General features: G+C 38.0%; 1 protein-coding gene across 1 annotated transcript in view; it reads left to right on the top strand.

Moving 5' to 3' along the window:
• Positions 1–25,080, top strand: part of PIK3C2G (phosphatidylinositol-4-phosphate 3-kinase catalytic subunit type 2 gamma) — a 382,139-nt gene that overhangs the window by 117,796 nt on the left and 239,263 nt on the right. Inside the window, exons 14-15 of the mRNA XM_027593856.1 lie at positions 8,892–9,006; positions 23,023–23,153. Of these exons, the coding sequence (XP_027449657.1) occupies positions 8,892–9,006; positions 23,023–23,153 (246 nt within the window). The remainder of the gene's footprint in view (positions 1–8,891; positions 9,007–23,022; positions 23,154–25,080) is intronic.

The following is a 25,080-nucleotide window of genomic DNA, read 5'->3' as shown; positions in this document are numbered from 1 at the left end:
ACCCTGACCCCACTGTATCTTATCATTTCAGATATATCCTCAAAATCAAAATAAAAAAGGTTGTGGATGGGAAGTCCTTATTATCTATCCTTCTTGTCCAAAAGAGACCCACAGAGCTCAAATAGTACAAATACCTCATTTACAGATGAAGATCTCTATGATAAAGGAAGGTTAAGGGACTTTTTATAAGTCACCAGCCTAGAATAGAACAAGAACCAGAATGCAAGTCTGACTTCTCTCTACATGTGTTACTACCTTAAGCTGCCCCCCTTCCTGCCCTTAGGTGTCACACCTTGCTCCACGAATGCACTGGGACAATCTCAACAATATACAAGAAGCTCCTGCCTCAGCTTTGCCTGTGCTCTGCTCTTGGGCATGAAACCTATTAGACCTATGATCAGCAAAATCCCAGAGTTTTATAACATCAGATCCTATGGACATGCTTGCTGCCCGTATCCGGAGTCTTTTCTATTCTTGGTCCCAGAATGCCAAGCCATGATGCACATAAAATCCTATAACTAAAAGTGACAATAATTATTTTATTCAAACCATTTATTTCATAGCTAGAGGAACAGGGGTCCAAAGAGGGTAAACCAGCCCATCTGTTCTGGTGCCACAGATTTGAGGTTGGTTTTTCTGGGCATAAGAATTTATACAATATTGAAATCAAATAGATCCTTAAGGATATGCCAGAACAAATATTTTGAAATGTTATATTTAGCAGTGTGGCCCTTTTTCTAATGGTATCTAATTCAAAATCTCAGAGTATAAGAGTGATGACCAGTCCATGTGTTTTGTTGGGTGATGAATGGGAAAAGGGGAGAATTTAAAATCCTGGCATCCAATCTATTTGCCATCTCCTTACTACCTTTCTAACATGCACCTCCAACCATCAAGCCATATGAAGACAAATATAAAACTCCGTTAAAAACCACTGATTTTATCCAAGAAGTTCAAAGAAGTTAAACTTAGCCTACCTTATGAAGATGGGGTACAGATGTCTTGAAATAGTCTGATTTTTTTTCACAAAAGAAACTGTTTTCCATTTCCTATCTTCATCATGTTTTTAATTGTTTGCTTAATTTTAAATTGACTTAATAAACCTTCTCACAGTAGTAATATAAAAACTACTGTGGTCCCCACTGGCCTGGGTATTAAAAGTTTCCATTTTCATCTTCTTCCTGAGACCACCATCTTAGATGTGTTTTCTTCACATCTTAATTCCACTGATCATCTTCATCATCCCCATATTTTCTATTTACAGAAGTCTTTGGGAATTTATTAGAGATTACTGATATTAATATATTAGAATATATTAGATATTACAAATATCTATTTGTAGAGATATTTGCAATATCTCAAAAGATGTTTAAGTACAATCCATTATCAGAAAGTAAATTAGCTGGGGCACCTGGGTGGCTCAGATGGTTAAGCGTCTGCCTTCGGCTCAGGTCATGATCCCAGGGTCCTGGGATCGAGTCCCGCATCGGGCTCCCTGCTAGGCGGGGAGCCTGCTTTTCCCTCTGCCTCTACCTCTCTCTCTCTCTCTGACTCTCATGAATAAATAAATAAAACATTTTAAAAAGAAAAAAGAAAGTAAATTAGCTAATATTAAACATACAGAGAGCCCAAAGGATGGTGACAAACATCCTTTCCCTCTTGAATTGCCTTGAAACATGGGGTATATAAGCCTCACTTGGACAGCTAGAAGTTTATTCTCCCTATTCTCTATTGCTTGGTAAGTCTCTTCATATACATACTTGATTCAAATGTCCTGACTTCATTCTGCACAATATGTCTCAGGGTTAAGGCCATGGCAACTGTTAATCCAGACTTCATCCAAGGAGAGTAATGAAGATACTGATAGTTTTTCTTGAGTCCCTTCATCCACTGTAGGAATTAGCTTAGAACACTTAAGATTTTCAAAGTGAAGTATGGTCAAGACATATAAGTATAGTAAGGTCATAAGTGTAATTCATCATACAACTTAGATGTGAAGAAAAAAATGCAATAAATAAATCCCACTTTTCCTCATGAGCTCCTACCCTGTAACTAATAAGGAGAAAAAACTTTACATCAATGACAAAATATTAGTCAATTCAGTAATTTAAATAGTTCTTTTAGAAATATACAGCCTCTTTTGGATAAAACATTCAGTCACTCAGATAGCTTCCTGACACCCTGATTCTCTGTCTAAGAGGGTGTCTGGATTCACAGGATCAGAAAGGAACAGATGCTTTGGCCTGGTGGCTTCTGATATCCAAATCAAATGCACATTTTAAGCGGGTGACTGCTTGTTAGAGCTAGTGTAGCTCATGACTGGGGCTCTTCTAGCTTGGCTAGGGTTTACTGGCATTCCCTGAATGACTTGGGCTCTCTTAGGTACCATAGAGCCATCTGAGGTTTTACTGTGACTCCCAGTTGACATCAGCTTGGATTGTTTGATCAGATGCCCTTATCACAGAGACACCTTATCCCCACCACATGACCCCTTTTGGGGGACCCCTCACCCAGATATTTTTAGCTGTTTCTACATCTCATCCCTACTATACAGAAACCAAAGAGGGCCTAATGAAACTAAACTCAAGAGCTCCTTCTGTCTCTTTGCCATGTGGCCCCAACTTTAAGGTCATGACACAAGTAGGTACAGGAGTGGCTCAAGATGTGATTTTCCTCCAGAATTTGAAGCACAGAGTGCTAAAGGAGCAAGCACCCTCTGCCTTGAACTGTGCTCATTTATCTAACACTTCTCTGCATTTGCCTTCCAAAGGCAAAAGAGGGGGAAATTGGGACACCTATATCTGTCATACTCATTCTGTTTCCTCTTTCTCTATCTTCTGCTTCCCATAATCTCAAATTGCCAGAAAGTGGTGGCGATCTCCACCCAATATGCCACATTCTCCTTCTTCATTCCCGTTAACCCTTAACCATGGACAGAATATTCTCTATATACTATGGGGAATATTAACATCTGAGTCCTCCAAGTTTGGTGTTAGACATGCTCCTTCTTCCTCTTGCATTCTGCCTGAAGCTAATCTAAAATTTTTCCAGGCAGATGGATGCTTCAGACCATTTTGGGGAAGGTTATATACTCTATAATAAAAAATGAATTAATAATTTTCTAATCTTTATAGCATTAAGCTGACTTTTAGGTTGCTAATACCATCCCCTCTGGATTGTTACCTGAAAAACAAGTTTCACCAGCTGAAGGAGGTATGGAACAAAGGGATAAAGAAAATTCAAAATTCCTCCTGCTAGAAGAATAATCCTGGGTCTTATAAAAATATCTGTCCAATAATGTTTACAAATTATACCCCTTTGGGCAGATACTTTCTAACAATATCTTTAAACATGGAAAATAATCAAGCCTCAGAAAGCTAAAGGTTTAAAGAGAACTTTACTTGTTAGATTTTTCCTTCATATTTTTTGTAGTGTCTGTTAAAGGGAATAATGGAATTTGATAGTATTTTTTTTATTTTCAAGTTTTTATTTAAATAGCAGTTAGTTAACATAGAGTGTAATATTAGTTTCAGGAGCAGAATTTACTGATTCATCACTTACATACAATACCCGGTGCTCATCACAGCAAGTGCACTCCTTAATCCACATCACCCATTTAGCCCATCCCCCCCACCTACCTCCCCTCAGCAACCCTCAGTTTGTTCTCTACAGTTAAGAGTCTGTTTTATGGTTTGCCGCTTTCTCTTTCTTTCCACTATGTTCATCTGTTTTGTTTCTTGAAATCATATGGTATTTGTCTTTGTCTTTCCTTGACTGACTTATTTCACTTAGCATAATACTCTCTAATTCCATCCACATTATTGCAAATGGCAAGATTTCATTCTTTTTTAATGGCTGGGTAATATTCCATATATGTATATATACATATATATATATACATATTTATATACATATATATATATATATATATACACACATACCACCTCTTCTTTATCAATTCATCAGTCGATGGACACTTGGGCTCTTTCCATAATTTGGCTATTATTGATAATGCTGCTATAAACATCAGGGTGCACGTATCCCTTTAAATCAGTATTTTTGTACCCTTTGGGTAAATACCTAGTAGTGTGATTCCTGGATTGTAAAGTAGTTCTATTTTTAACTTTTTGAGGAATCTCCATACTGTTTTCCAGAGTGGCTGCACAAGATTGCATTCCCACCAACAGTGTAAAATTTCCCTTTTCTCCGCATCCTTGCCAACATCTGTTGTTTCCTGTGTTGTTCATTTTAGCCATTCTGACCAATGTGAGGTGGCATCTCATTGTAGTTTTGATTTGTATTTCCCTGATGATGAGTGATGTTGAGCATCTTTTCATGTGTCTGTTAGCCATCTGGATGTCTTCTTTATGTCTTCCTTAGAAAAATGTCTATTCAGGGGGTGACTGGGTGGCTCAGTTGTTAAGCATCTGCCTTTAGCTCAGGTCATGATCCCAGGGTCCTGGGATCGAGCCCCCATCGGTCTCCCTGCTCAGCGGAAAGCCTGCTTCTTCCTATCCCACTGCCCCTGCGTGTGTTCCCTCTCTCGCTGTGTCTCTCTTTGTCAAATAAATAAATAAAATCTTTAAAAAAAAAAAGAAAAATATCTATTCATGTCTTCTGCCCATTTCTTAACTGGATTATTTGTTTTTTGGGGTGTTGAGTTTGATAAGCTCTTTATAGATTTGGATACAAACCCTTGATCAGATATATCATTTGCAAATATCTTCTCCCATTCCGTAGGCTGCCTTTTAGTTTTGTTGTTTGCTTCCTTCACCGTGCAGAAACTTTTTATCTTGATGAAGTCTCAGTAGATCATTTTTGCCTTTGTTTCCCTTTTTTTACCTATGGTGATGTGTCTAGTGAGAGGTTGCCATGGTCAAGTAGTCAAAGTAGTTGCTGCCTGTGTTCTCTCTTAGGATTTTTATGGTTTCAAGTCTCACATTTAGGTCTTTCACTCATTTTGAATTTATTTTTGTGTATGGTGTAAGAAAGTGATCCAGTTTCACTCATTTGTTGAAGAGACTGTCTTTTTGCCATTGGAAATTCTCTCCTGCTTTGTCAATGAGTTCCATTGTGTTTGTTAGTAATTGTTTTATGTATTTGGGTGCTCCCAAATTGGGGGCAAAAATATTTACAATTGTTAGAGCTCCCTGTTGGATAGACCCCTTTATTTTAATACGGTGCCCTTCTTCATCTTTTGTTACAGTCTTTGGTTTAAAATCTAGTCTGTCTCATGTAAATATTTGCTACTCTGGCTTTCTTTTTATGTCTATTTGCATGACAAATATTTCTCCATCCCTTTACTTTCAACCTTCAGGTGCATTTAGGTCTAAAATGAGTTTCTTGTAGACAGCATATAGATGGGTCTTGCTTTTTTATCCATTCTGACAGCCTATGTCTTTTGATGGAGTGTTTAGTCCATTTACGTTCAGAGTAATTATGGATAGATATCAATTTAGTGCCATTTTATTGCTTGTTTTGTTGTTGTTTCTGGAGATTTTCTCTGTTCCTTTTTAGTCTTTTTTCCCACTCAAAGAGTCCCCTTTAATATTTTTGCAGGACTGGGTTAGCAGACACAAATTCCTTTAGCTTTTGTTTTTCTAGGACACTCTTTATCTCTCCTTCTATTCTGAATGATAGCCTTGCAGATAGAGTATTATTCTTGGTTGCAGATTTTTCCCATTCAGCACGTTGAATATATCATGCCACTTTTTTCTGGCTTGCCAAGTTTCTGTGGATAGATCTCTGCTAACCTTACTTTTCTTCACTTGTAAGTTAGGGAATTCTTTTGTCTTGCTGCTTTTAGGATATTTTCCTTATCTCTATATTTTGCAAATTCAACTACAATATGTCTTAGTATTGGCCTGCTTTTGTTGATTTTGATGGGAGTTCTCTGTGCTCCCTGGATATGGAGTCTGTTTCCTTCCCCAGATTAGGGAAGTTTTCAGCTATAATTTCCTCAAATAAACCTTCTGCCCCCTTTCTCTCTTCTTCCTCTTCTGGGACTCCTATCATGGGAATGTTAATACATTTCATGGAATCGCTGAATTCCCTAAGTCTACTTCCATGATACAAGATTTTTTTCCTTCTTTTGATCACCTTCATTATTCTCCATAATTCTATCTTCGTTATCATTTATTCATTCCTCTGATTCTTCCAGCCTTATGATCATTGGATCCAATCTGTTTCAAATCTTGGTTATTACATTTTTTATTTTGGCCTGATTGGTTTTAAGCTCTTTTATCTCTGCAGTAAGGGTCTCCCTGGTATCTTCCACGCTTTTCTCAAGCCCAGATAGTATCCTATTATGATTGTAGCTTTAAATTCTGGATCAGGTATATTACTTATATCTGTTTTGATTGGATCCCTAGCCATGACCTTTTCTTGTTTCTTTTGGGATGAGTTCCTCTCTCTCTTGGTATTTTTGTCTAGGTCTCTGTCTTCTCTGTGTTAGGAAAGACTGCTATGTTCCCTGCTCCTGAGAGTAATGGCTCTATGATGAAGTCATATAATGTTCAAGGCCTGGACCTTAAGGAAGTGTCTCTGGTGTATGCTGTATGCACTTTGCTGTTGTGTTATGGCTGCTCTATTTATCAGGTCAATCTTCTTCAGGGTTTCCCCTTGCCTGTAGTGGAGAGTGTTTGGACCTTGGCCAGAGTATGGTGAGTTTTAACTAGATGTGCTCTGATCTGCCTGGTAAAAGAGACCTAAAAGTATTTCCACTGGAGCTGAAGTGTTGCAGAACTCTATGGTCAGTAGACATGGTGCATGCAGGGATTTGTGCTGGCCTTTAGGTGGAAGGGCCTGCTGCACTGGTCCCTAAGCACACTTCCTGAAGAAAAGCAGTAGCAGCAGAGCACAGTGGGGGCAGGGCTTAGGTTTAGGCCACCAGTGTTGGTGCTGTGCTGTTTACTGACATTGGTTTATGCTGAGGGGTCAGGTAGAGAAACAGCAGCTCCTTTGTCCCCACAGAGGGGAGTTTGTGCTTGCTGTTGTCAGGGAAGTCCTCCTATAAGAGTGAATAATTTCCTCTCTTGCATCATAGTTGTTTTTCAGATCACTGTTTTCATACTATCTGTGTCTGGGTTACTTGCCTGCCTGGAGCAGCACAATGCACTTTGGATTTTAGCCCAGCCAGGCCAGCTGAGTTTTAAAACTCCAATCTTTAAGAGTACCGGGGTGACTTGCAGTTAAGTGTCTGACTCTTGACCTCAGCTTAGGTCTTGATCTCAGGATTGTGAGTTCAAGCACCATGTGGAGCCTACTTAAAAATCAATCAATCAATCAATCTCCAAACTTTAGGGACCTGCTGTGGAAGAGACATACACTGGTCTTCTGGGGGAGGATCTTGCTGCCCTGGTATTGGTGCAGACTTGACCCAGAAGGGCAGTTGCACCAGAGTACAGGAGTGCAGGATTTGGAGCAAAGTGCACTAAGGAGCCAGTGTCCAGATTTGCTGCCCTCAGCAGGTGTCTCTGCATCTATGCTGAGGGATGAGGGGAGGGAAATGGCGCCCACCAGCTCCTTTGTCCCCAGAAAGGCAATGCCTCCTCTCTCAGATGAACTCCAAGAAGGGGGAGCCATCTTCCAGTGCATCTCAGGTGATCCACAGATCATGCCCTATGCCCCCTGAATTACCTGCCTGCCTTCTCTACAGGAACACTGCAGCACCCTCAGGGCTTTATACCAGCCATGCCATGAACCTTTAAAACTCCAGTCTTTGAGCCCTGCTGGTGGCAAATACGAAAATCAGCCCCTCTTATTTTCCTAGTCAATGGCTTTGGGGAATTGTTTTCCTTGTGCAATCCCCTGTGTGCTCCTCTTTCTCTTGTCTCTCTCTGTAACCAGGGCTCCCACCCCTTCCACACATCTCCACACCTCCTACCTTCCACGATGTGGCGTCCTCTCTCCCTCTAGTTGTGTAGTTTGTTCTATAAGTCCTCAGATTGATTTCTTGGGTATTCAGAATGATTTGATATTTATCTAGCTGTGTTTGAGGGACAAGGCAATCCTAGGGTCCTCCTACTACTCTGCCATCTTAGCTCCTTCCCCCTCTATAGTGTTTTCAAAAAGACTTGATGTCTTAAATTTCTTTATAAATTTTAATTTTTGTTGTCTTGCTTACACTTTTATTTTGGTATATTAAAGTCAAAGACTGTCCTCAGTGATCATTGGAACATTTTACTAATAATCTAATTCATACATACAGTCAAGTATAGATTCCCTTTTAATTCCTATGAAGATCTGTGGATTTGGATGTTACTGAAGCTGTTAAAACCATCCATGAATTCTTCCTGTCTAAAGTCTTCCTGTATGCATCCTCATTTACAATGGTAATTTACAACCTATTTTTAAACATTCAGACTATGAATAATCTTTCTATTTAGAAGCATTTCCTCTCTGAAGTCCCACAACTATTTTGATTCTGCAGATCATATGCTAATTTAAATCTTTTCTTTCTGTAAATTTAGAGCTCATACCTTTAATGATGCTCAGGAAATTTAGTCACTTTGTGGAGCAAACATGTTCTGAAGAGTTGATATCTTTATTGACTTGAGGCACTCATAACTCCAAGAATCTCAATACCATCTTGTAATCAATACTGTTGGATATTAAAAATAAATTCTACCTGTCAGAAGCTATTGTGGAAATATTTTTTTCATGTGGAAAATAAATGTAGCTATCTGTGAACATAGCCATGCATGTCGTATATTAGAATTAAATACTAATCAGTATCTAGACTTGTGGAATATTGTATTTCTATTCTAGCTACTGAATGAAGCCACTGAAATAGCTGGTTATGTTTACATTCTAAAAGAAAGCATTTATAGATAATAATAACTTCCCTCTTGAAGTGACTCCTGTCTATCTATATGTGTTGTCTTTTGTAGCAAATCCATTCTCGGGTCTATGCTATTCAGCATGACGTTACAGAATGAGCCTCCCATAGAAATGATAGCTCCAGGAGTGTGGGATATAAGCCAGCCATCTCCAGTGATCCTGCAGGTAAGAGTCAGGCTATGAGATTAAAGTATACATGGCAAAAAAAAAAAAGTATACACAGCAAATATTGGTTGATAAGTAACTTCTCAATTACAGAAACAATTTTCTTCTAGTATCACATATTTTAATAGTCTTCTCTTCCTCCAATCTGCTGGGATTTGTAAAACCTCTAGTTCTTTTATTTTGTATTCAGTACTCTCGAAGCACTTTTCCTCCAGCTTATATAATAGCAATTTCAAGCCATTCTCCATCAAACATGATCATGAAGGAAAGAAATGGAGTGTTGTCATTAGTATATTCATTATGTGGATTCTATTCAATAGTGGATTCACTATTCTTTCCATTGTCTGAAAACAGTCATTGGCATATATTATTAACTTGGTACCTTATACCTGCCTTTGCATTGTGTCATGTTTCCTTAAAATCCTTCAATTGTACATTTCCTATATGACTAGAAATTAGGTCAGTAGTGGAGGAGAAACTGCAAACAAAATCCATTCAACATACTTTCTTTACTCTTAAGATCGTTCTTCTTTCTGTGATTTGAAATCATGAATAAAAGGTGGCTAATGATTCCAGACTTGAGTCCTTACTGCTGAGAGCTCTTGTGTGTTCATCATTATAAATGATCATATTGGTCAGATACATGAAGCATGGCCATTCCCATATATGGAAATGCAGGGAATATGGACTTTCCATCTCTATAGGGAAAAACTGGGAACTGCTATCTGGGGGCAGCACTCTCCAGAACTGGATTTCTCAACTCAACACTAATGACATTTTAGACCAGATAACTCTTCATTGTGGGGGCTGCCTTATACATTGTGGAATATTTAGCAGCATCTTTGGCTTCTACCTACTAGTGTCAGTAGCACCTGCCTAGTTCTGACAATAAAAAAAATGCTTCTTGATATTGTCAGATGTCCTTTAGGGATAAAATTATCCTCAGTTGAGCAGAGCTGTTCTAGAGAAAGCTAGTGGAGTCTCTGAGTTCTTAAGTTTCCAGGTTTGGGTTGAGGGACAAAGTGTAGCAAGATGTTGAAACTAAAAGAGAAAATACTAATAAAAATGTGGCATCCACTGTGAAGGAGGAAGTCCTTGCCAAACATAGATTTACTTCTAATTCATTGATGTGATAATGAAAAAGAGTGTTCACATTCGATTTGGCACACCATCATAGATACTCAACATGTAATGGCTTATTATTTAGCAGATGTTCCATTGTAACATGACAACTACCTTTCTTTAAGAGGCCAAATGCAGGAGCACCTGGGTGTCTCAGTTGGTTAAGTGTCTGACTGTTGACATAGGCTCAGGTCATGATCTCAGAGTCATGAGATCAAGCTCCAAGTGGGGCTCTGCATGCTCAGCATGGAGTCTGCCTGAAATTCTCTCTCTGGCCCTTCCCCGATCATGATCTATAAATAAATAAAATCTTTTAAAAAATGCATTTTTTAACAGACTATTGCTTGCCAGATATAAACTACCTCAGTTTAATGAGAATCTTCCAAGTCTGACCATTGCCTGAGCTTTGAGAATATAAAGTTATGATTCAACGGGTATTTATCAGCAGTGGTGGGGGTGGAAGAAGTAAGAGAGACTATCAGATGATTCTTCTCAGATGAGAGGAATAGCTCCGTTAGAACACAGATCCTGGCAAGTGGAATCTGAGGATTAGTTTCAAGTATTCAATAGGAGGATAGATTTCCAACTAGACATCTGGAGCTATAACCAAATTTATCTTAAAAAAAATGGTGGGGGGGACATGAAAATCATTCAACATCATGCAAAAAGTTAATCTAATTTTTATAAAATAATTTCAAATGGTATAGACATAAAAGGAAACATCTCAGGATGTTTTTAATTGATGATAAAATATATAAAATAAAATAGGAGTTATTAAAGTTAAAACTCTTACTAACCAATATCACTCTAATTATATACAGCTAAATTTAGAGTAGAATCTTTCAGCCTAAAGATTATAGTGAGGAAATTAGCAAATTCTGCAACCAGTATTTGTGTTAAGGAGTCAAGATGGGTATCAGGGAAAGACATCAGGCTCAGAGTTAAAAAATCTGGATTATTGTTTTAGCTCTTAAATAGAAAACTTTGACTTTGGACAAGTCACCAAAAATATTTTCACCTCTGTGCAATGAAAGGGTTATGCTATGCCTATCCAACTTCTTTCATGTCTGTACTTTTCTGATTGTCTTTATTAGATAGACAGTTACTGCCCCATGGTTGCCACCCTACTATGAGAAGGGATATGATAAGTCACAGAACCTGAATCCTTTAAGTCCATCACTTTTTTTTTTTAGGTTCTATGGCTTAAGTGCACCAAAAGCAGTGGGTGGAGTGAAGTAGATCTGAGTTCAGAAATGGACAAAGATTGGGGTACCTGGGTGGCTCAGTCAGTTAAGTGTTTGCCTTCAGCTTAGGTCATGATCCCAGGGTCCTGGGACCGAGCCGCGCATCCAGCCCTGCATTGGGCTCCTTGCTCAGTGGGGAGCCTACTTCTCCCTCTCCCTCTGCCTTCCGCTCCTCCTCCTTGTGCGCTCACTCTCTCTCTGTCAAATAAATAAGTAAAATCTTAAAAAAAGAAAGAAAGAAAGAAAAGAAAAGAAATGGAGACAGATTATTGCATGTTTCCATTGACCTGGATCTCCCTCAACTTACTACCTCTCTCTGTGTACAATCTAGTAGAGTAGCTCTATCATAATTTAAGAACTAAGAGCAGAGTGGAGAGGGAGGAGCAAGATGGCAGAGGAGTAGGAGACCTAAATTTTGTCTGGTCTCAGGAATTCAGCTAGATAGGGATCAAACCATTCTGAACACCTACAAACTCAACAGGAGATTGAAGAAAAGAATAGCAGCAACTCTCTAAACAGAAAAGCGACCACTTTTTGGAAGGTAGGACATGCAGAGAAGGGAATCTGAGGTGATATTCGGGAAGATAGATGGCGGGGGAGGGAGCCTCCGTCAGCCACTATAGGCAAGTGATACAGGAGCAGAGCACAAAATCGGAAATTTTGAGAAGTCTGCTCCACTGAGGGACATTGCTCCAGTGGCTAAGCAGGGTGTGGAACCCTCACGGGACAGTGCGGTCTCAGGATCCTCGGGGGTCACAGAAAGACTGGGGGTGCCTGAGTGCGGCAGAGCTCCAGGTATTGGAGGAGGGAAGCTGGCTGCAGAGACTGAGCCAAGGAGTGGGCTTGCACCTCGGGGTTGCCATAAACCATGACCTGTGGCACAGTCAGGCCACTGCTCTTCCAGCAGGGATCCAACAAGTGGTAGATCCAGGGAGATTCCCCTTCCTCCCCTGGGAGAAGCAGTGCAGGAGCACACTACAGGGATCTGCTGGGTTTGGAGACTCCACACGGGGTCGTGTGCCAGAGATAGAAATGCTCGGTCACAGGCCAGGTGAGCATGAAGTACAGCCAGAGACTGGGGAGATGGGAGGGATGGACTGCTTTTCTCTGGGGGCTCATTGAGGAGTGAGGCCCTGAGTTCTCGGCTTCTCCAGGGTGGAGATGGGGAAGCCGCCATTTTCACTCTCATCCTCCAAAGCCGTACGGAAAGCTTGCAGGGAACAAAAGCTCCCGAAGCAAAACCAAGCAGATTACTTAGCCTGGACCGGGCGAGGGCGGGGCATTTCTGCCTCCGGCAAAGACATCTGAGAACCACGGTAACAGGCCCCTCCCCCAGAAGATCGGCAAGAACAGCCAGCCAAGACCAAGTTTACCAATCAATGAGAATGGCAGAACTCCAGCACTAGTGGAATACTGCACATAGAATTCATGGTTTTATTCCAATGATTCTTTAGTCTTTCAAAGTTAAATTTTTAAATTTTCTTTTTTTTTTAATTTTTCGTTTTCCCATTTTCAACCAACATCTTATCAATCCCCTTAAAAATTCTTTATTATTTTTCATTTTTAGAGTCATATTCTATCCCTTAATGGTAGTTAACCTTATTTTTGGTATATATATATATGTTGTTCTCTCTTTAAATTGTTGGGATACAGTTTCTTCTAACAGACCAAAATATACCCTAAATCTCTAGTGTATGGCTTTGTTCTAGTGTCCTGCCTGATCACATTCTCTCCTCCTTTTTTTTTTTAAATCCTCTTCTTTCTTTTTTCAACCAACTTCTTATCAATTCCTTTTATAAAATCTTTTCTAATTTTCATCTTTACAGTCATATTCCATCCCTTCATCGTATTTACCCTTATTTTTATATATATAAAAGCTTTTCTTTAAAATTTCGGGAGGTACTTTCTTTTAAAAGACCAAAATATGCCCAAAATCTAGTGTGTGGCACTGATCTATGCACTGGCCTGATCATATTTGATCATATTCTGCTTTTTGTTTCTTTTTTATCTTTTTCTTTTAATTTTTTTTCTTTTTTCTTATTTTCACTTTCTTTTCCCCAGTTTCAGGTCTCTTCTGATTTGTTTACTGTATATTTTTCTGGAGTCGTTGTTACCCTGTAAGCAGCTTGTTCTCTCATTCATCCAATCTCCTCTGGACAAAATGACAAGATGGAAAAATTCACCTCAAAAAAAAAAAGAACAAGAGGTAGTACCAACTGCCAGGGACCTAATCAATATGGACATTATTGATGTCGGAACTAGAGTTCAGAATCATGATTTTAAAGATACTAAATGGGCTTGAAAAAAGCATGGACGATATTAGAGAAACCCTTTCTGGAGAATGAAAGAACTAAAACCTAACCAAGTCGAAATCAAAAAGGCTATTACTGAGGTGCAATAAAAAATGGAGGCTCTAACTGCTAGGATAAATGAGGCAGAAGAGAGGATTAGTGATCTAGAAGACCAAATGATGGAAAATAAAGAAGTTGGGAAAAAGAGAGATAAACTACTGGATCATGAGGGAAGAACTCGAGAGATAGTGATACCATAAAATGAAACAATATTAGGATAATTGGGATCCCAGAAGAAGAAGAAAGAGAGAGAGGGGCAGAAGGTATATTGGAGCAAATTATAGCAGAGAATTTACCTAATTTGGGGAAAGAAACAGTCATCAAAATCCAGGAGGCACAGAGAATGCCCCTCAAAATCAATAAAAATAGGTCAACAACCTGACATCTAACAGTAAACGTTATGAGTCTCAGAGACAAAGAGAAAATCCTGAAAGCAGCTCGGGAGAAGAGATCTCTAACCTACAATGGTAGAAACATAAGATTGGCAACAGACATATCCACAGAGACCTGGCAGGCCAGAAAGGACTGGCATGATATATTCAGAGCACTAAATGAGAAAAATATACAGCCAAGAATACTATATCCAGATAGGCTGTCATTGAAAATAGAGGGAGAGGTAAAAAGCTTCTAGGACAAACAAAAACTAAAGGAATTTGCAAACACAAAACCAGCCCTACAAGAAATATTGAAAGGGGTCCTCTAAGCAAAGAGAGAGCCTAAAAGTAACATAGACCAGAAAGGAACACAGACAATATACAGTAGCAGTAACCTTAAAGGCAATACAATGGCACTAAATTCATATCTTTCAATAGTTACCCTGAATGTAAATGGCTTAATGCCCTAATCAAAAGAAACACGGTATCAGATTGCATAAAAAAACAAGACCCATTGATATGCTGTCTGCAAGAGTCTCATTTTAGACCCAAAAACACCCCCACATTGAAAGTGAGGGGGTAGAAAGCCAATTTTACCATGCTAATGGACACCAAAAGAAAGCTGGGGTGGCAATCCTTATATCAGACAAGTTAGATTTTAAAACAAAGACTGTAATAAGAGAAGAGGAAGGATACTATATCCTACTTAAAGGGTCGATCCACCAAGAAGATCTAACAATTGTAAATATCTATGCCCCTAACATGGGGGCAGCCAATTATATAAGGCAATTAATAACAAAAGCAAAGAAACACATCGACAACAATACAATAATAGTGGGGGACTTTAACACCCCCCTGAATGAAATGGACAGATCATCTAAGCAAAAGATCAACAAGGAAATAAAGACTTTAAATGACACACTGGACCAAATGGACTACACAGATGTATTAAGAACACTCCATCCCAAAGCAACAGAATACACATTCTTTTCTAGTGCCCATGGAACATTCTCTGGAATAGATCACATCCTAGGTCACAAATCAGGTGAGTTAACAAGATTGATTAACCCCTGGCCAGACTTACCAAAAGAAAAGAGAAAGGACCCAAATCAACAAAATCATAAATGAAAGAGGAGAGATCACAACCAACACCAAAGAAATACAAACAATTATAAGAACATATTATGAGCAACTCTATGCCAGCAAATTAGAAAATCTGGAAGAAATGGATGCACTCCTAGAGATGTATCAACTACCAAAACTGAACCAGTAAGAAATAGAAAACCTGAACAGACCTATAACCCCTAAGGAAATTGAAGCAATCATCAAAAATCTCCCAACAAACAAAAGCCCAGGGCCAGGTGGCCTCCCAGGGGAATTCTACCAAACATTTAAAGAAGAATTAATACTTATTCTTCTGACACTGCTCCAAAAATAGAAATGGAAGTAAAACTTACAAACTCGTTTTATGAGGCCACATTACCTTGATCCCCAAACCAGACAAAGACCCCCTCAAAAAGGTGAATTACAGACCAATATCCTTGATGAACATGGATGCAAAAATTCTCACCAAAATACTAGCCAATAGGATCCAACAGTACATTAAAAGGATTATTCACCATGACCAAGTGGGATTTATCCCTGGGCTGCAAGGTTTGTTCAACATCCGCAAATCAATCAATGTGATAGAATACATTAACAAAAGAAAGAACAAGAACCATATGATCCTCTCAATAGATGCAGAAAAGCATTTGACAAAAAGTACAGCATCCTTTCTTGATCAAAACTCTTCAGAGTACAGGGATAGAGGGTACATACCTCAATATCATTAAAGCCATCTATGAAAAACCAACAGAGAATATCATTCTCAATGGGGAAAAACTAAGAGCTTTTCCCCTAAGGTCAGGAACGCAGCGGGGATGTCCACTTTCACCACTGCTATTCAACATAGTATTAGAAGTCCTAGCCACAGCAATAGACAACAAAAAGAAATGAAAGGCACCCAAATTGGCAAAGAGGAAGTCAAATTCTCACTCTTTGCAGATGATATGATACTGTATGTGGAAACCCAAAAGACTCCACCCCAAAACTGCTAGAACTCATACAGGAATTCAGTAAAGTGGCAGGATATAAAATCAATGCACAGAAATCAGTGACATTCCTATACACCAACAATAAGACAGAAGAGAGACAAATTAAGGAGTCGATCCCATTTACAACTGCACCCAAAACCATAAGATACCTAGGAATAAATTGAACCAAAGAGGCAAAGGATCTGTACTCAGAAAACTATAAAATACTCATGAAAGAAATTGAGGAAGACACAAAAAAATGGGAAAACATTCCATGCTCATGGATTGGAAGAACAAACATTGTGAAGATGTCAATGCTACCTAGAGCAATCTACTCATTCAATGCAATCCCATCAAAATACCAACCACTTTTTTCAAAGAAATGGAACAAATAATCCTAAAATTTGTATGGAAACAGAAGAGACCCCGAATAGCCAGAGGAATGTTGAAATAGAAAAGCAAAGCTGGCGGCATCACTGTTCCGGACTTCCAGCTCTATTCCAAAGCTGTCATCATCAAGATAGTATGGTACTGGCACAAAAACAGACACATAGATCAATGGAACAGAAGAGAGAGCCCAGAAATGGACCCTCCACTCTATGGTCAACTCATCTTTGACAAAGCAGGAAAGAATGCCCAATGGAAAAAAGACAGTCTCTTCAACAAAGGGTTTTGGGAAAATTGGACAGCCACATGCAGAAGAATGAAACTGGACCATTTCCTAACACCACACACAAAAATAGACTCCAAATGGTTGAAAACCTAAATGTAAGACAGGAGTCCATCAAAATCCTAAAGGAGATCACGGGCAGCAACCTCTTCGACCTCAGCCACAGCAACTTCTTCCTAGAAACATCGCCAAAGGCAAGGGAAGCAAGGGCAAAAATGAACTATTGGGATTTCATCAAGATAAAAAGCTTTTGCACAGCAAAAGAAACAGTCAACAAAACAAAAAGACAACCGACAGAATGGGAGAAGATATTTGCAAATGACATATCAGATAAAGGGCTAGTATCCAAAATTTATAAAGAACTTATCAAACTCGACACCCAAAGAACAAATAATCCAACCAAGAAATGGGCAGAAGACATGAACAGACATTTTTCCAAAGAAGACATCCAAATGACCAACAGACACGAAAAAGTGCTCAACATCTCGGCATCAGGGAAATTCAAATCAAAACCTCAATGAGATACCACCTCACACCAGTCAGAATGGCTACAATTAACAAGTCAGGAAACGACAGATGTTGGCAGGGATGTGGAGACAGGGGAACCCTCCTACACTGTTGGTGGGAATGCAAGCTGGTGCAGCCACTCTGGAAAACCGTTTGGAGGTTCCTCAAGAAGTTGAAAATAGAGCTGCCCTATGATCCAGCAATTGCACTACTGGGTATTTACCCCAAAGATACAAATGTAGGGATCCGAAGGGGTACGTGCACCCCGATGTTTATAGCGGCAATGTCCACTATAGCCAAACTATGGAAAGAGCCAAGATGTCTATCGACAGATGAATGGATAAAGAAGAAGTGGTATATATATACAATGGAATATTATGCAGCCATCAAAAGGAATTAAATCTTGCCATTTGCAACGACATGGATGGAACTGGAGGGTATTATGCTGAGTGAAATAAGTCAATCAGAGAAAGACATGTATCATATGACCTCACTGATATGAGGAATTCTTAATCTCAGGAAACAAACTGAGGGTTGCTGGAGTGGTGGGGGGGTGGGAGGGACGGGGTGGCTGGGTGATAGACATTGGGGAGGGTATGTGCTATAGTGAGCGCTGTGAATTGTGTAAGACTGTTGAATCACAGACCTGTACCTCTGAAACAAATAATACATTATATGTTAAAGAAAAAAAGAAGAAGATAGTAGGAAGGGAAAAATGAAGGGGCGTAAATCGAGGGGAAGACAAACCATGAGAGACTCTGGACTCTGAGAAACAAATTGAGAGTTCTAGAGGGGAGGGGCATATGGGGATGCGTTAGCCTGGTGATGGGTATTAAAGAGGGCACGTACTGAATGGAGCACTGGGTGTTATACACAAACAATGAATTATGGAACACTACATCAAAAACTAATGATGTAATGTATGGTGATTAACATAACATTAAAATGAAATAAAATAAAATAAAATAAAATAAAAAAGTAAAATAACTAAAAGCAGAGGTTTAGACAATGTTGCTCTTGTTCTATTTCATATTCCTCTACTTCCCCACTTCCCCATTCATGTCTAAATTCACTATATTCTGGCTTATTTGTTATTCTTAGTTACCCTATCCAGTGGTGGTTTAGTTTTCTTCCTACTAGCTTTCTGCAAGTTTTGGCACTCTCCTTCCTATTGAAGAACACCCTTCTCCTCTCATTATCCTTCTCTGTTTCCTTCCCCGGCTCCCCTTCTGCTCATCCTCCCTGTTGACAGTTGTCAAAAGTTCCATCTACTGCCCATTGTTATTCTCAGTATATATACTCTCCCTGGAAAAATTTCTTAAAAACCTTGTTGAGATGGAATTCACATACCACACAACTTTCCCATTTAAAGTATGCAATTCAGTTTTTGGTTTTGTTTTGTTTTGTTTTGTTTTGTTTTTTCAAAGATATGTACAATTACCACCAAAATCAATTTTAGAGCATTTTCATCACTTCAAATAGAAAACCTATATCCTTTAGCTATCACCTCTTATTCTCCCATTTCCCCCAACTCTAAGAAACTGCTAATTTACTTTCTGTCTCTATAGATTCACCTATTCTCCATATTTCATATAGATTAAATCATACAATACTTGGTCTTTTGTGACTGGCTTCTTTCACTTAGTATAATGTTTCACAAAGTTCATCTACATTATAGCGTACATCAGTATTCATTTCTTTTTTATTGTTGAATATTATTACATTGCATGGATATACTATACTTCATCCATTCATTAGTTGATATGCATTTAGATTGTTTCTACCTTTTGGCTATTGAGAATGGCACTGCTGTGGGAACACTTGTGTACAAGTTTGTATGTGGACATATGTTTTCATTTATCTTGGATATATATATATATATATATATATAGCACTAGAATTTCTAGATCTCATTTCTAAGGTTTTATTCACAGTATCTGTCCAGGTTCACTTTTTAAATTATCTCTAGTTCAGTATCTTTCACACTACACACTTCAGACAAATATAGCCACATACCTGCTGAAATTCCCACCTGGATATTCTACAGACAGCTTCAAAGAAAACATATCCCAAACTGAGCTCATCTTTCTCTCCAAATTGCTCTCATCCCCTGAATTATTTATGTCTGTTCATGCCCCCACATACACCTACTTGTTTCATTTGCCTCGTCCTTCTTTATCTCTACTCATATTCAGTCTGTACTATATCCTGCCAATTTACCTCCCATATGTTCCCCACGTGTATCCTTTCTATTCGCCACATCTGCCCTAGTTCAAAAATTCCCTCCTAGGTTACAATAGTTTAGCTGGCTTTCTTGCCTTCAGTTTTGTCATTCTATAATCCAAAATCCATAAGTTTGATCTTCCTAAAACTTAAATTTGAACCTGCCACTCTTCTATTTACACTTTTCAATAACTCAGCACTACCTAGAGAATTAAGGTCATGCTCTACAGCATGACTCCCCTCCCATTGTTTCTCTTGCCACTCCTTGTCTGACACTTCAAGCTCCAGCAACTTTGAAAATGTTGTAGTTTCTGACATGCACTGTCCTGCTTTTACCTTATGTGCATTTACAAATACTGTTTCCTGCTTGCAGTGTGCCCTCCTTCTTCCTCTCACCATCCACTGCTTATCCCTCCTCTGACTTTGTTTGTGTAATTAATATTCATCTTTTAGGATCCATAGGCCCTCCTCTAGGAATCTCTCCCATCTGCTCTCCTCTCTTTCCACCCCAAGTGACCTTCCTTTGCATTTACATAATAACCAGTAAGATTTTTATCAACACATGAACCACATTATACTTCTTTCTCATTGACTTTTTGTCCATTGACTTGTGATTTCTGAAGGCATTGGGTGTTTTATCCCTAACATCATGCTATGTGTCCATACATCTGATGACTACACTAACCCAACCTACAGATGTTTCTAAACTTTGCACTTTTTTGCAATTATTGGAATCCAGATTCTAGAGTGTTTGGTTCTTCCTTTTATCTAAGTGGCCTTCCTCTTAAACCAACTGATACTTACTTACTCACCCAAAGTATTTTACTTTACCTAACATTGTATTAGATGCTTACACTTCATTAACAACAATGTTAGGGGGAGGCAACAGTCCTATTGATACCAGGTCTTTAGAACACAGTACATTTTGCATCCTAATGTAGCAGATGTTTGTTTTTTGCTTTTGTTTTTGTTTTCTTCCATCACTCCTGAACTGCCTTATGGGTCGCTCTTTTACATTTCCTTCCTTAAGACTCACCACAATTGCCATCCAGTTGGTAGGTATCCTTCCTTACTCTGAACTACCACAGTACTTATGGTCTAACATTCATGTGCCTCATAATATCCAAATGTATCTACAGTCCAGGGGGTAGTTCTTTGAACAAGTTGACAGAATCATGGGGGCCCAAACTGGGCCCATGGGCCCCTCTGGGCATGGTTGTGGAGAGGAAGTGAAGTAAGGATGGAGAAGGATGAGGAGAGGAAGTGAATGGAGAAGGATGAGGAGAGGAAGTGAAGTAAGAGGCATAAATGGAACACAAGAAGTCAATATTCAGATGTATAAGGAGGTGTGAATTAAAGGGCTGGATAATCAGGTCTGAATATTTTCCTGCATCTCAAAGAAAAGAGCCTCATAATTTTTTTTGGTTGTTGTTCTTGAAATCAGGAGTCTATCCTCAATGCTTGAGGCAGGAATGTAATAAATAGGTGTTATGGCTCATGCAATGGAGACATTTGAGGAGATCTCCTGGAACACTCCATGAAAAATACTTTTGAGACCAAAGCAGGCTTGGCTAGTTACAATCATAGAAGGAGAAAACCAGAGTCACATGTTTGCCATTACTGACTTGAAGCACAGCTTTGGGGTGCTATGTATATATATTGTACCATATTTTAATTGTTAATGTATACCTTTTCTCCTTAATTAGACTTTAAGTTCTTTGAAGGTGATGGATCCTTTTTATATCTTCCATAATGCATGATAGGCAAAAAAATTCTAGAGCAAATAAATAACATATACTTTGTAGGAACTTCTGTGAAAAATTAGAACAAAAGGCATTTGGGAGAATTCCAATATTTTCTATCAGTGGGTCAGGAATCAGTAATTTTAGCCTCATAACATATGACATAATGCAGTCTGTATAGGGACTCATTCATATATCAGAAATTAAAAATTCACAAGTGAAATATATCAAAGAATTTATTATATATTTGTGCACAGGGATACTTCTATATTCTCATCCAGTAACTTTAGTTTCCTCATCCACCCTGCTCTTCACTTAAAACCAACATAAAATTGAACTAGTTCATCAAATACTATTTCTAGCATTTTTGTTTCATGTGTTTAAAATATTTGAGCACATAGAGTAACATAACCTGCAATGCAAGAGCTACCTCTCTCTAAAAACCAAAATTCATCTTTTTGTCAAGAGGGAAAATTTATTATAATATTGCTTTTCTATGACTCATTTCTTTTATCATGTTGGAGTATTAAATGGTACAGTATAACAAAAATTATACCAAAAACAAATATGGCAACAAATTTTAGAGGTTATAAAATTGCTAAAACTTTTTTCTAGTAAATAACCGAAATAGATTCAACCATATTTCAAGCTGTAACTCACACAGTCTACCTTATGTTTCTCAATTTTCTCTGAGATCCCAAACTAACATAGTTCAGCAAAGAAAAATAATTTATATTTTTTAATATGAAAAAATATATTAAAACTTTAAACACACATATGGGCACTAAAATATCTAGCTCATTTACATGGTTTGAAACTGTATATTTTGTTAACTGTTTTTTTTTTTTACTTGAATCAGATTATCACTGAAACATGGTTTACTAGAAAACACATTCTGCCAAAAAAAGAGGCCTGAATTCTAGCCCTGTCTATAAATCTGAACTACAGAGCAAGAGCAAAAATACTGTATTTGGTTATACACTTACACAGATCTTTACCAGAAATTTCATGTCTACAAAGTGGTTTACAGCCTTGTAGATTTCCTGAAGTAGAAACCAACATAGAGTAACTCTTTTTATTTTCTCAGGTATTTATATGAGAAAAGTGTAATTGCCATCTACATTTTTTATCATTTAATAATAGAAAGACATTTTAATACTTAACTGTATAAAGTATAGAATTTCAACATTAAACAAAAATTTAATATTTAAATTTATGAAACTTCATATATTGCTATTTTTTCTCATTTTTCCTCAGACATTACACATTACTAATTTATGCCACTTATATAAATAATTGAGGATTTGCTAAATACCATATATATTTAAATACCAAGTCCCAAATCTAATGATTCTTTTTGTTTTTTTAAAGATTTTACTTATTTATGTTAGAGAGAGATAGAGAGCGCACAAGTAGCAGGGGGGCAGAAGGAGAGGAAGAGAGAGAATCTCAAGCTGACTCTGCACTAAGCGCAGAGCCTGACGTGGGGTTCAATCCTGCAACCCTGAGCCAAAATCAAGAGTCGGATGCTTAACGAGCCACCCAGGTGTCCTAACCCTAATGATTCTTTTAAAAATTATTTTTAAGTAGAAAAGAGCACAGAAAAAAGTGTAGGAAATTTCCTTTAGTTTCTACAAACTAGGTAGAGAATATTAAATTAATGATGCATTTTGAGGCATTCAATACATAGCAAATCATTTCTTTATTTCAGATTGATTTTCCAGCTACTGAGTGGGAGTATATGAAACTTGATTCTGAAGACAATAGAAATAACCTTGAAGAACCACCAAAAGAGTGTTTAAAACATATTGCCAGACTTTCACAGAAACAATCTCCCTTGCTGTAAGTGACCCAGGTCTTGTGAGTGAATTTTGCCTGCTGTTTTTGATACCATGAATTATACTGGAAGTCACATCTGTTGGGTGATCAATTAATGTTTAGGAGCTAAATTAGTAATTCTGTATGTTTTTTAAAGATTTTTTTCCCATTGTTTTTAGCAACTTTAACTTTAGTCAAAGGACAAATAAGAAGATTGGAAATCATTCAATTCAGTACAACCAAGCAGATATAAAACGTGATAAAGCCTTTCATTCCGAGAATAAGAAATTGTTTAAATATTTTGAACAGGAGAGTCATGTGATCTAAATAATCTTTTTGAGCAGGCCCTTGGACCACAAGTTGAAGAATGGATTAGAGAGAAATTAATTTTTTAAGCAAGAGGTCATGGTGACTAAGACTAGGGTGATGACAATGGACCTTGGTAAAAATGGCTGGATTTGGGAGATCATTTTTGGAAATTGAGAAGACATGACTTGATAATTACTAGTAACTAGGGGATAAGCCAACTGAGAAAGCAAGAAATCAGGTTAAGTCAATGGAGAGTCCACTGACTTAATGGATTGCCTATTTGAAATGATTGAATAGGCAGATGTTAAGAGTCATTTTCTGGAGAAGGAATAAGTTTGGGCCATTTCAGATTGAGGTGTGGCGTGTGATCAAGAGTTCTGTTTTGGGTAATATTATTGCCCTTATCTCTAATTTCACCTTGTAATACTCTTTTCCTCATTCACTCCATCCAGTGACATCAGTCTCCTTTATATACTTCAAACGTGCTGGTCCCTCTCCCATCTCAAGACCTTTTCATTTTGGTGTTCCCTCTACCTGAAATACTCCTTCTTCAGTTCTTCACATGACTGAATCTCTCATCCTGTAGGTCAGGTCTTCACTGAATTGTGCTCTTCTTAAAGAAGCATTCTTTGAGTACCCTATCTAATGAAGTTTTTCTCTTTACTCTCTGTCTTATTACCTTTTATTATCACATTTAACACACTCTATTATCATCTTGTTGGTAATGTTTTTTCTTGTCTTCCTCATAAATTTGTAAGAATTGGGAGAGCAAGGAACCCATCTATATTGTTTGTCACTATATTTCCAGTACTGTACACTGTGCTGATAATTAATACTTGTAAAATAAATGTTATAATGAATAAAGTTCTTTCACATAGTATCTGATATAAAAAGTTGCTTAAGGGTTATAAATGATGGACTATTCTCATAGTCCTCATGATACATTTTGATAATCCATTGTTATACTAGGCTACTGTCAACTAGGTGAAGCAACTTTTCTACTACTTACTCAAAAATACAAAACATTACATATAACAAATGTGTCACATATCAGACTAATATATTTGTAATGTTTTTTTTTAAATATGAAAAAGGTGCCATGCTTTGAAATTTTAAGTATATTCATTTTTTAAAAAGATTTTATTTATTTATTTGTTAGAGAGAGAGTGAGTGAGAGCAAGAACACAAGCAAGGGGAGTGGCAGGCAGAGGGAGAAGCAGGTTCCCCGTGGAACAAGGAGCCCGATGCAGGACTCAATCCCAGGACCCTAGGATCAGACCTGAGCCAAAGGCAGATGCTTAACTGAGCCACCCAGGCATCCCATGAAATTTTAAGTATATTCAAACAAAAAAATATCAAAAGCAACAAATAATGACTGTAACTTCCTTTATATATTAGGAGTTTATGTTTTTAAGTTTGCCCCAGTGAATCCCAACTTCTTTTAGACCTCAGTTTCTGTTTAAATGAATAATTAATACATAAAACAAGCAACATTTTCCTTGTTTCACTTACTCAAATACAATTATTAAGCTCAGTACAGTAGAATTTCATTCTGATTGTGAAAAAGATGAACAGGCTTCAATGTGATAAAATTTGTGTTAGAATCAGATTAACTTCAAAAAAAGAATCAGATTAACTTGTT

Source organism: Zalophus californianus, chromosome 9 (genome assembly GCF_009762305.2).
Source record: "Zalophus californianus isolate mZalCal1 chromosome 9, mZalCal1.pri.v2, whole genome shotgun sequence".
NCBI classification, from domain to species: domain Eukaryota; kingdom Metazoa; phylum Chordata; class Mammalia; order Carnivora; family Otariidae; genus Zalophus; species Zalophus californianus.
The sequence above is the reverse complement of the archived record's forward strand: the minus strand, read 5'-3'. Positions and strand labels throughout refer to the sequence as shown.